This window comes from Cupressus sempervirens, chromosome 3, assembly GCF_028749045.1.
Source record: "Cupressus sempervirens isolate cs-2001-9-10 chromosome 3, ASM2874904v1, whole genome shotgun sequence".
NCBI lineage: Eukaryota > Viridiplantae > Streptophyta > Pinopsida > Cupressales > Cupressaceae > Cupressus > Cupressus sempervirens.
This window is the reverse complement of record NC_143120.1, coordinates 580,101,708-580,115,440: the sequence shown is the minus strand read 5'-3', so window position 1 is coordinate 580,115,440 and position 13,733 is coordinate 580,101,708. Positions and strand designations below refer to the sequence as shown.

Below are 13,733 nucleotides of genomic sequence, written 5' to 3'. Positions count from 1 at the left end.
TAAAGCCAAGTGATGTTCCATCTTCAAATTCATATAGTGGTTTTTATAAGTCTCCTCAACTACCATCTCAAACCATAAGTCATTGAAGGATACCCAACTCTTAAATTTGTGAAGAAAGTGCACTGCTGCTTAGGTAAAGATCTAAATCAGATTTACCATTCATATCAACTTGGCATGCGAGCCTATTCTGGGCATGAGGGTGTGAAAATCGAGAAACAAAAGTATTAGAGTATTTGATCCATTTAGAAAACTTATCTACAAGACATTACTTTGGAAGGAGAGCAAATATTATAGCATCCAAATTCCTCAATTTCTTTAAGGCAAGCACTTTTGGGGAGGGAGCATTATAATGTCCTTTTCAAGGTGTAAGCACCAAAAAATCAGTGTCCCTAAGCCTATTTATATTCCCATATGTTAACTGGGAGGAAAAAGGGAATAATTAATTAATTAAACATTCTCAATTCAGCAACTTTTATTTAATTAATTTGTGTTCCATAATAGTTTGGGGATGGGGACAAGGGGTTGGCAGGGTACACATTTTTAGGATATTTCCTAGAGGGCCAAAAATATGGGACAGCAAGGAATAGCAGTATACAACATATATGAATTTTTAAAAATATATTAATATACTACATGTATTTTATGTTTACATAACTTTTAATTACAATATTTATGGTAAAATCAGAAAATGTCTTGTCCGAGACACAAAATAGACCTGCAACTCCAACACTTTGATGCATGCATGAAACATAGATTCAACTTAGTGACAGCTTATGACCATTACTTAATATCAAAGCCCACTTGGATTTGTTTCTACTTTCCTATCTTAAGGAAAACATTCGCTGGTGTTGGTTTGTTAATGTTTACAGTGTTTTGGGGATGTTGACGGGGGAACAACAGAGGACACGTTTCTAGGAGGTTCTCTAAGGACCAAAAAAAGGAGACGTGTCCTTGTGTAACTTAGATTGATTGTTTTATTTTATAAATTGAAAAGTGACTTTAATGGGACCCAAAATTTTAAAATCAAAATTAAAAAGCAACTAAAGAGGGAAAATGAATAATATTTTATTATTTTGGAAAAAATGTGTATAGAGCATAGTTATGGGACTTGGACTTGCCTCTGACTCAGAAAGTCAAAATCCAACTCGGACTCGGACTTGGCAAGGACTCGAAAAATTGAAAAACCCATGAAATTCAAAGATTTTTAAGGATTTTAAGATTGTTTCATGCATCTTTCAATCAATTAACATCAAATACACAATAATTGCGATAAACAGAAGCTACTTAATACACATACACAATTTTGCATAGATCACATAAGAATAAAAGAGAATTCTAAAGGGGAAAAACTGAATAACACAATATAAAGTTATAAACTATAAAGTATAAAGTATGAAGTAATAAACATAGTGTCACTGCAGTGTCAAAGACTCAAATGTCTACAATATTCATGGATTACGAAATCCATGGTATCAAAAGTTCAAAACATATATCAAAATAACAACTAAAAGACTAAGGCTCATAGTAGTCTATGTCCTATGAGTATGCTTAAGATAAGTCATGGAAGACTGTAGAGCCATCGTTTCCCCCTGTGTCTCAAGCTAAACCTCATCCTCATCCTCATCCTCATCATCATCCTCATCCTCACCCACATAATCCTCATCATCAGATTCGGATCCATCACTCCTAGCCTTGGGGTCCTGCACTCTATCTCTTCGCGTTGTAGCCTCCTTGACTGCCATCGCTATTGCCTCAGACTCCCGATCCACCTGATCTACCCACTCCACATCTTCATCACTGAAGACAGAATCAGCAATCTCTGTGTTCCACCCTACATGTGGATCAACATTCTCTAATACAATCAGTGATGTATCAGTGCCCAGGATCTGTTTATGGCGAAGGCGAAGGCTCTAGTGAACAAAGACAAGATCATTCAATTTTTCACTGCCAACCTATTGCACTTTTTCGAGTGTATGTGCTCAAATAGACTCCAATTACGTTCGCATTCTGATTCACTAAATGGCTGGCCCAAGATACAAATCGCAATCCTCTGTAAATTTTGCACCTTAGTGCCAAACATCTCCCACCATGCATCTGAAACAAGAAAATTTAAAATCATATCAATAACTTTGACTTTATCAAATTAAAATGGTAATAGAATTAGAAATTAAGATATAGAACTATAATCAGAGATTTTTACCAAGTATAAATTGTCCTATTTTTCTTGCACAACTACCGTGCAAATAAGTCCCCTTGAGCTTTCTTAAACAACTCAATCTCACGGACTACAATTGTTCCAACTCTTGAATCATGTGACATTCTCTCTACAACATTGTAGAGGCCGCTCAACACTTCATCATCAGCCTTGAAATGTGGGTTGAATTGGTATGCTGGATTAAGTAGGCCGCTGCATGTATAGGCATGTGAAGTAGATTGTGCCAACGTCTATCAATGACATCCCATATAGGCCCATACCTATCTCGATTCCTTGCAAAAAAGGAGCGAATGGCCTCCTTCACCCTATCCATGCCCTTATAAATGTAGCCCATTGAGGGCTTCTCTCCATCAATAGTGCATAGGAGAACAAGAAGTAGCTTTACGAACTGCAATCATTATGAAAGATGGAAGAGAAATAATCAGCTTTAATTTTTTTCTTTAAAAAATGAACAATAATTTATAACATAATTTCATAAACAAAATAAAGTTGAAATGAGGACAAAAAGGAAAATTACTGTCACAATATCAGCAATCAGTGTCCAAAAGGAAGCCTCGTCAAAAACATGATCAGCTGCATCAATCCCTGCAATGGTATTTGAATATGACGATGCAATCCACTCCTCACTAACAAACATCGTCTCAAACCTCCCTTTGAATAAAGCAAAGATTTCAATGTGAGATAATTGTTTGCAAATCTAGTGACCCCTCGACGAGACAACTCCTTTTGGTCATTGTGTTTTCTCGTGAGGTTGAGGACCCATGTATGATTATACATGAATTTGCATACACTCCTTCTTTGCTCTATAATTGTTTTTATCCAAGGGAGTTTACCAAGATCCTCTAACATGAGGTCAATACAGTGAGCAGCACAAGGGGTCCAAAATATGTGAGGGTGTCTCTCCATAAGAAGCTTTCCTATAGCAACATAATTTGTTGCATTATATGTAACTATCTGCACTACATTCTCCTCACCCACGTCCTTTATCACTTCATCCATTACCTCACAAAGATATTCAGCATTCTTTGTTTTTCCTGAGGCATCAATTGATTTCAAAAAAACTGTGGCACCTAAAGAAAAAGAAACAAATTAGTATAATGATTAATGATGAATCATAATTTATAAATTCATAATTTATAAACTTAATCACTTAAGTACAAGTTCTAGTTCTAAATTTTTAACCTGATGAAGAGACAAAAAAGTTGAGGAGTGTTCTACTCCTTCTATTAGTCCAACCATCAGTCATGATGGTGCAACCCTTCGTTTTCCACACCTCATGTTGCTCCTTGATTGCACCTTCTACATCAACCACTCTTTGGGTCAAAATAGGGCTTCCTAGCTCGTTAGCACTAGGGGCTTTGAACCCCGGACCACAAACAGTAACAACATCGATTGCAATTTGCCAATAAGGGTACCTAAAACAAATTAAATAAAATTTAAAGTTAAACAAAATAAGCATATTATTGTCTCTTGAAATTTGAAAGATGAAACTTGACAGCAAGAGAAGTAAGACATAAATAAAAATTTAAATAAATAAGTACCTTGCTGCATTGAATGAAATGTTGTTGTAGATGAAGAAGTCTCCAAGTGCCAATTTTGCATAATCATACTTCTCCTTGATCCAACCCATGCTCTCAAGCGATGGTTGTGCACCTGGAGCCATGCGTGGAACAAACATGGAATCAAGTGCCGATCTTTGCTTACGAATGGGAGGCCCAATGGTCACACTCGTAGAAGCAATGGCATCCGTAGTTGGAGTAGGGGATAATGGAGAGCAAAAACTAGAAGATCCCTGTTGGGCTAGTTGTGCCATTTCTTCTTGTTGTTTCTTTTTCAATTCTTTTTTCTCCATTTTTGCCTCTAGAAGAGTTTGCATGTCTCTCATTACATCTTGGGGTACATCTTTGCAGTTTTTAGCATCACACCTAGGTATATGTTCTTGATGATACTTCAATCTATTTATTCCTCCCCCATCTTACACTACACCGCAATGCCAACATGTAACAACTCCTTTTTTGTGCCCCGAGATGGCATGTTTCCAAGCCCTATCCCTTGCTATTGCATTTGAGTCTGCATCATGGTTAAATGCAAGCCTAGTTCCAATTCCAGAAGGCCCACCTCTGAGGCATTATGTCAATGTGTTTGCTGCTGCAATATGAATATATTATAAATAGAAAAAAGTTAGCACCAAATCAAATTTTTAAACTTTAGGTCCTTCTTACTTTGTCATCAAGATAAATTAGAATAAATCTAGATTCTAAATAATAGATAGTAGAAGTAGAGACTAAACAAATGTAAACAAAATGGGAAGTAAAAAATATGAATTTAAAACATATTACAAAACAACACAAAGAAATGCAACTTGTTGTTGACCTGTTCAAATTTGCACAAAGTCAAACAATGGAAATGCAAGTAAGGTTGTAGAAGCCCCCTTCAAATGCTTCCTTAAGCTCCCCTCAATGCTTAAGTGCAAGATACAAAGTTGCACAAACTATCAACAATCGATACGAGAGAGCCAACCGGTTTGCTAATTTCTCTCTCAAAACCCCAATATTCTTCTCTAGCTCTCTCCTCTATATCACAAACATAAGCAAATGGTGGAATGACCTTTTGAGGTCAAATAGATGTTACAACAACCGGAAAAATGCAACTTAAGTTAATGATTTTATTTTATTTTTTCACTTGAATGTCTTGGCCGCCGGCGAGAGTCTTGGGCTCGAGACTCAGCGAGTCTGGCGAGTCCATAGACTTAGCGAATCCACATGGATTCTGCCAGGACTCGGTCAAGTACGAGTCCAGAGGCCAATTGCCTCGGAAAGTTCCACTCTGCCTCGGACTTGCAAAGTCCTGGTCAAATTCGCAAAGTCCCGTTACACTAGTATAGATAATGATTTGGAAAGGAGAAAGGTATCCTTGGGATTTCATTTCATAAACCTTATTTGAAGAAGAATGCATTTGTTCATTTTAGCCTAGGATGGAAACTCTAAGGTGAAATTGGTTTCAAAGATGAAAACCCTTTGAGCTAATCTACAAATGGATTCACGTGGGATTCATAGGCATGCATGATTTTTAAAATTGAAAATTATTTCTGCTATTTTTTTAATAGGTAATGGGTCGAACCCTAGATTAATTTTTATTGTTTGTTGATATTAATTACTAAAACATGTTAAGCTCAAATATACTTGAACCCAATACCTCCCACATGAGAGGCTCACAAGTTACCATTGTGTTGTAGACTCTTGCTTGAATATATTTCTGCTATTATTTGCAAGAGAAGTTTCAATTAAATTTATAAAGAGAATTAAATTTATAGAAAGATCAGAGTATTGGCGCCAGAGTAATCTCCAATAGAAAAATTTAAAATAGAAAAAATTCAAATATTTACCATTAAGTACCAAGTAAGACATGGCAAGGTGGGGGGTTGTGGGGGGGAGGGGAGAAATTAATTTAAATCTGAGAACAAATTTATAAACTAGCCATAAATTTGATGGAAATTTTGGTAAGCTAGATAATTTGCTGAATTAAGGAAGGAAATTGTGGGACCCATATTAATTATCAACCAATTCTTTGCAAAGACATGAAGTCACTACAGTTCATGAATTCTTATAATCTTCTGATTGTACGCCACCCCAAAATGATGATTGGATGCCAAAAGGGATAAAGAGAAAAGGTCAAAGGCCAGGCTTAGGCATCTGAACACCCAGAAGGAAGATTTAGGGAGAAAAAAGAACGGTGACTGCATAAATTAAAGGGTTGTGGGCCCTCCAACCTCCTAGCTACCAGTTTATGTGGCAATAAACTTTAGACAGCCACCATATAAATATTCATAAGTCATGGGAGGCAAGAATAAGTGTGGACACTATTCACACCTTGCTGCTTCAGCTACAAGGTAAAAATCAGTCTACAGGCAGTGCAGACCCTTTTGGGAAGGAATAAGGAAAGACAGCTATTTTGGGAAATGCTTGGGAATATTTGTTACAATTATCTGCTGCCACCAATATAGAATGTGATCACCAGGGTTATTCAGCTATCATTTCCATCACCAAGTTAAAAAACTTATTCAAATGTTTTTGATGATAATATATTTGGAGGACTAGTGTTTACAGCTTTTGAATTGAAAGAAATTGCATCCAACTCAGGATTTGAATATTTGAATGATTATATGTATTTTATATGATAACTATTGTTGAAGCAGAAGTGCTATTAGTTGTTGAAATGTTAATGAATTGTCAAATTCATCTGCAAGTACATGAATAGTATTGTTTCTGCATATTGGCATTTCATCAAACGATTATCAAAAGACAAAAATAAAACTAACCCACTATATTACATTATCAATGGAGTGCAATTACCGTGGATACACAAGGTGGAATGGTAGTAAATTATTCATTGAGGAAAATGCAGTAACAAGGAGTATTTCAAATATTAAACAAGTAACAAAACTGTTGAATCTAGAACAAAGATCTCAAACATACAAACAAACATTCCACATTCTGGAAGTGCAGATGATGCTTATAATAATTCTATATGTTTTTACAAATATTGGTGACAATGTCCTCACAGCATTTAAAATTCTTAATCACTCAAAACTGTGCACGAGGCATTGAAGTGAAAGTCTCAATTTCTTATTAGAATAAGCAGACAGTGCACTTTCATTTGACACAATTCAATGGAATAACCACCACTCCCAACCCATCAATAGCATATCAGTACAGTTGCATTCCGTATCTTATCCTTCTTTATCTAACTAGCTATTTTAAATCAATTATTCATTATCCTTTCAAAGCAACATTAACTGTACCATACAGACTGATCAGTTATGCTTTCCTCATTAGTCAAAAACTACAAATGCATACATAACATATTTATATTTCATCATGTGCCTTGATTTCACTTATGGAAATATTCCAATGAAGATCAGAAAAGATATTACCATGTCAACATTGAAACGCGCTGCACTATAAACTTGTGGAGCAAGAAAAACATCTGCCTGTAAAGAATATACCAATTTTTGTCATTAAAATTTTTAATGAAAAAGAAAACATCCAAAAACTGATTTTATTAAAGCTTTTTAGTTGCATCCTCCTAATGTATGTGCAAGAGGAATTCTAAAAACTTCTTAAATGCATTAACATTTATGCATTTTCTTAGTTCTTATAATCAGACTTTCTAGAATTGGCTTCTCTTTTCTTTGAAAGGTGGTTTGGTTCAAAGAAACGTATACACCATTCCCTGAGAGATAATAGCCAATGTTATCAAATTAAATTCTCAGCCACAAGACATAATGGAGCCTTCACTCAATAAATTTTTCATAGCACCTTAGTTCATAGGTACAATAATAACCCTTTTTCATTTCTACATTTTAACGTTTTATTTTAAAACTCACTCCTTGTACACTTCCCAAAAAAACTTCCCCATTTTCATGAAATTCCTTAGCTATCCATTTTTCTAGAGATATTTTTATGTCTTCTTCTTTTGTCTCTCATTATATTTTATATATGCCATGACCAGCCATCCAGTTACTGAATGTAATGTTCTCTTTCTAGCACTTATAGCACGATGTTGTCATTAGCCTACTTTCCCATGGTCTCATAGGCTAACTGGGACATTTAAGGGACTTCGAGACCATTTCTTCTAGGCAATTTCAATTGCAAATTGTTCTAAGGTGTCTGGATATAATTTTGGGCATATTTACCATTTAAACTAATTAATTTGCGCATGGTGGGGACCTTCAATGATGATGTTAAGTCAATGGTAAATATTTAGTAGTAACAAGAATTTAATTTCATTGATATAATTTATTAATGCATCAATAAAGTTGATTTATAAAGTTAGATATAAATATTTAACTTTATTAATGTGGGACTACAACTAAGTGGGAAATATTTAAAATCCTTTTATTTTGCAACACATGGAAGACACAAAATGTTTGGGGACTTGAGTTGAAGGGAGAAATATTTTAAAAGACATGAAGGAATATTAAAAGGAAAAAGCAATCATGATAAAATAGGTAGGAAAAACAATTGCAAGAAAATACGGGTAAAGCAAAATCCCAAAAATAGGAAAAGGCAAAAGTGATTTTGTTTATCCCACATTGACAAGGTGAGTGAATGCGTACTTACGAGAAAGTTATAAATGGGACTGAAGAGCTTTCTTTAAGCGTGCGAGATTAAATATAAAATTTATGAAATATTGGAGAAATTCTTCTTCATGGGCCTGTAGGACAAAATCCCTCTTCGTTGACATTCTCCTTTCTATTAGAAGATACAATCAAGAAGATTGTTGAGTACTACAGTTTGGGGATTCATTTGGTGTTTGCAGTCACGTATTACACATAAAGAATTCTTATTTTCAGGTTACGAGATCTGATTTTATATCAAATTTGTGCGAAGAAATGTAGGGGTAAAGCTTTTGTTTAATCAAGGGTTGGAGGACAGTCTTAAGAGGAAACAAGAGAGTTTTTTGTCATCCAATTAGGCATATTGGCCACACCATATTAGAACTTCTGTAGCTACAGTATTCTTGCCTAGCCATCCCATTTGAGTTTCTAACCAAGGGGAAACTCAGCCGTGGGTGTTGGAAGAGAAACAGTTGGGTTTGGGTGGTTTTAGAACTGAATCTTGATAGAAACAAGACCTCTGTTCAATATCATTCTTCTCAGCTGCACCTGATTGGAATTAGAAGGCAGAAGTCTAGAGTTTGGAAAACATATAATGCTATTATATGACCTGCAAATTATCATTTCCAGCATATTAATTTGATGAGTACATATCATGACTATTTTGCAATCTCATTTAGTTGGAATGCTATTTAGCTTTAGGAAGAAAATCTGTACTTGAGACCTAACTCAGAAATCCTAGAAATATCTACTATGAAACTTCTTGAGGTATTGCCTTTCTTAAAATATCAATGCTGCAATTCTTTACTGATGTTGCATTCATATTATGATCGGTTAAAAAAGTATCAAACTTACAAACCATATACTAAAATAAATAAATAAATATCAGACCAAACAAGGCAGCCACTTACACCGGTATCAGATTAGTGTATCTTGCCATCTTAGTGGGAACGAAGTGCTAGGACAGTGATATGATAGATTGCTGTATGCAACCATGGTCTTACCATTATACTCCATGGAGAAACAGGAGAGAGTTAGAAAGACAAGAGGATCTAGAAGAAAACAGGATTGCAGGTGAAGAGAGCATAGGAAATACAAGTGAACACATCATATGGAATATGTATGAAAGAAGTGATTTAGGTGGAGAGATTGTTTAGAATGTTGGAGTCTTTAGCACAGGGGCAGCGACAGGCTGAACAAAGGGCTCAAGAACAGAATCAACAGATGAATTATTGATGCAGTTGATGGCTAGACAAATGGGTATTGATGTTAACAATGGTAGAAATAACAGAGGAAACAATGGTGGAAATCATGGACATAACAGTGATAACAATGGTGGATGACGTAGACTAATGAAGTGGGAAATATAAATAAATTTAGACATGCAACTAGGCCAACGAGGACAGTGAGCTCAAGAATCCTGATACACACCTCCCTACATAGGGCTCTGGTAGAGCCAGAGAATGAGTATCAGATCACAGAATTACAAGAGCAATTTTGACAAGATTGGGAGAAAGGAGGCGAAGAATTCCTAGCAGCCATCACATTCAAGAAGTGCATGTATGTTAGACTAAAACATTTTCTTCGTACTAGTGGTAGGGCACAACATAATGATTTGCTAAATGTAATGTACCAAAAGCCTTATGAACTACTTGTGTAACATCAAACTGGATATCTAAGATGTGTTGTAGGCCTTAGGGATTGCTCATACGGCATCAAACTACTGTTTCCCTTTCTGAAAAAGTTGCCTTAATCATGCACGCGATGTTATTGTCCATACAATAGCTTATGCAAGTCGTACGGTGGTGCGTGGACAGTTCTCCACAATTTCCTTCGTAATGGAATAGTTGTTACGGTAATGGAATAGGTCGTACGGTGTTGCAGGGGGTCATAGACATTGGAAGATGTCTGTATAGTGAGGATGGGGCCTGTACAGTAAAGATGCAACCCATAAGATGGATGGGCACTCTGTACAATGAAACTTATGACCGATATAGTGTGTATTGAGGCTAAGCAATCTGTACGGTGGGTGTGCATCAGATGTAGGTAATCGTGCAGTCAGCTTCCTCAGCACAATGTACAGTCTAAGGGTTGTACAACAGAAAACTCGCCTTCCTTTCGAGATGCGTAAGTCGTCAATTTCCCCTAATTTGAACACAAGTATAAAATCGAATACAAAATAATAATTTGACGCACAAAAATCTAGACTTGCACATGATAGCACTTTAGATTACAATAATCTCCGACTGAGAAGAGAGCACAATAAGGTGTAATGTCCTTTTTTTCTCGAACCAAATTCAATAATACATAATTTATTATTAAAAACAACTATATTTTTATTTTATTTTGCTTGGTAACTGATATCACTTTTGACTAGAGCTATGGAACAGTGGGGTCACAATGGGGTACCCCATCCCTGTGGTGATATCACAACAATTAGATCACCAACTTTTTTTGAGCTAAAGACCAATGTGGTATTTGGTCATCCATCAATGTCAGTCCCCTGAAAGGGATCATCATGTTATTCATCCACCACCTACTCCATGTACCTTATCACTTTAATATGCAAACATGCACTTCTCCCTACCACTTGGTGAGCGATTCGTCCTGACTCCCGCTATCATCCACACCCTTGCCACTTCAGCCATCTTATCACCCTCCTCCATACACTTCCTCCTCAATCACCATGACTTCTCCCTACCCCATCTTCCATGCCTCTGACATAAACCTACACCAATACTCCATGCTCGTCACACCCATACTCCCCCTCTTTGTTAACCCCTATACTCCCCATCACCTCTCCATGCTTCATCTTTCATCTTTCTCTACTCCACGTCACCACCTTCTCTTCCAACCATATTGCCATCTCTATACTTTGTCACCTCTCTACACCTTCTCTCACTCTCGTGCACTATTTGCCACCTTCATATGCCCCTCATCTGCCATATCTCCCCCAAATTATCATTCTATCGTATCTATATCGACACCCGATACTTTTCCTCACCCTTTCACCATGCCTCCATATTCCACTTGACATTGCTCCCATTCTCTATGTTCAGCACATCATTTAGGTTTGGTCAGACTTTTATACCCAACAACATCCTTGACTCCTGCACATAGCAATTACCTATGCACCTCTAGTAAATGTTCCAATTTATTCATTCCTTCAAGGACTCCAACCTAGGACACCCCTGATCACGAGGGTTTACAAAAATCATTGTGCTATGAGCTTATGCTCATAAATCTACTATATTATTAATGTAATAATAATGAAAGAATATAATACACCAATTAATATAAAATTAATAATGAATATCATAATATTTTAATATAATATAATATATTATTCATTATTATAATTATTATAATATAAGTAAAATTATCATTAATAAAATCAAAATATTATATAAAGATATAAGTAAATGAATAAGTTCCTAATAATAAATTATAGTTTATAAGGAACCTAGCATTGAGCAGTGACATTATTGCTATAGAGGACATTTCAATAGTTGTTTTGGGACTTATTTTTCTTTAACATGATTCGCTAATAAAATAGTTATAATGATTGTGCAAAGGTAATTTCTGGCAACTATGTTTACGAGGATATTTTGACTATTTCCAACATGCTTGTATAGTTAAGTTATGGGGAAGCATAAGTTACTAGGGTTGAAAATAGTGACCATTTTTTCATCTATTTCAATTTAATACTATATTGATTTGTCCATGAATCACGCTCTCATATTCTAGGATTACGTCATCGGCATAATAATAGAGTTGGCAACCATCAAGCTTACAAAAGAACTAAGCTTACAAACTTGTGATAGAAGTAGAATAGTTGGTAGAGTATATTGATTCAACCCCCCTCTCAGTATACTAACCTATGATTTGTAATGGACACCCCTGAGTTTCCCAAAAAACTAAACCAGCTGCTGAAAGGAATTATGTCAAACAGTTTGCAATCAACTTCTTATTTCTCCGTTTAATGTTTACACCCCTTATGAATTCGAAAATCAAACATTTATTTGTTTGTTGTGTTTTGAGCATGGAATAGGAATCATACAACATAAACAAGAAAGAAACTACAATAATATGCAAAGTGGACAATGAACTGCTGCCAATAAAATGTTATTTTCAGAATTTAATGAAATCAAATACATGGCAGATTATCAACTCACTAATTACTCCAATATCATTGGCATAATTCTCTAGCCCATAACTTCAAACTTGCTGCTACAGTACTTTGTCTTTCAAACAGTCCACTACCTTCATAAAATCATTCCCTCAAAGCGACATAAGCGTCGGACAAGTAGTGAAAAAGATATGAGCAAAATATCAAATCCAACTGTGGCTGGAAATTCAACCAAACTGCCTAATAGCGAAGTTGATAGCAATAGATTCCAAAGGCCAAACCGCAAGGGAATGACGTCTAGAATGTCACAAGAGAGGATAGATGTCCTCCAATGCCAAGAACAGATCTGCAACTCACACATCCATTTTATTCTCATGTTCCACCTGCCGACCAAGGGCCACAAGCTCTCCCTTTTATTTCTACTTTATAGGGTCGACCCACTTTTCACAAGCAATGTGGGATAAACTGTTCTAAAATAAAATAAAATAAAATAACACCTTATGTCTCCCTTGGGCATCCCTTTTCCAACACACAACCCAACATGAATAATATTAAAGTAACACTTTATTATTTTCACATTTAATTTAAATGTTACTTTAATAAACTTCAGGCATTAAAGTAAAATACTAATTGGGCTCGGAATAATATGAGTGATAGCTCGTCGGAAAGCTCTCATCGAGGAGCATCAAACCCAATCACTAATTCTGGCATCACCCATGCCCTGTTGACTTACTAAAAATAGTAAGTTCGCTCAACACCATGTAAATCAACTCCGTTCTGGCCCGCACTGGAAATGACTAGGCCAAAACATTGTTTACCGAATAGGGTAAAAGGTTACTTATTGCCTGTAGTATAGCAAGATATAACACAGAACAAATACTTTATTCATATACACAATATGTACATTACAATTATTCCAATGATGTTTGATGATGATCCAAAGTCCATTCCGAACGGTGTACATATACATTCCCGAAGGAATGACTCAACCGTCACGTGCCCTTTCAGATACTATTCTACCCGTTGGCTACAATATAGAATTTACCAACATCATCCCCCCAAAAGAAAAGTTGTTTCTGGATGACAATAGAAAAAAACTCAAAAATAAACAACTAATTACATCAATGTATAGATACTAAACAGAGGGATGCATTCCTGGCGTAGTGGTCGTTTGTGCCCTTAGTTTATTCAGTTCCGCCCACAGCTTGTCTTGCTTCTTTCTGACTTTCAATTCCACTTCCGCCTCCATCTAAAGCTCTAAAGCTGACTGC

The 13,733-nt window shown here is 35.9% G+C and overlaps 1 protein-coding gene across 2 annotated transcripts in view; it reads right to left on the bottom strand.

Moving 5' to 3' along the window:
• Positions 1-13,733, bottom strand: part of LOC149567752 (glutathione S-transferase 2-like) — a 227,971-nt gene that overhangs the window by 56,996 nt on the left and 157,242 nt on the right. Inside the window, exon 9 of one of the 2 annotated variants that reach the window (XM_089821011.1) lies at positions 7,149-7,205. The exons of the other annotated variant lie outside the window; for it this stretch is intronic. Coding sequence (XP_089677137.1) covers positions 7,149-7,205 — 57 coding nt within the window. The remainder of the gene's footprint in view (positions 1-7,148; positions 7,206-13,733) is intronic. 2 annotated transcript variants of the gene reach the window in all.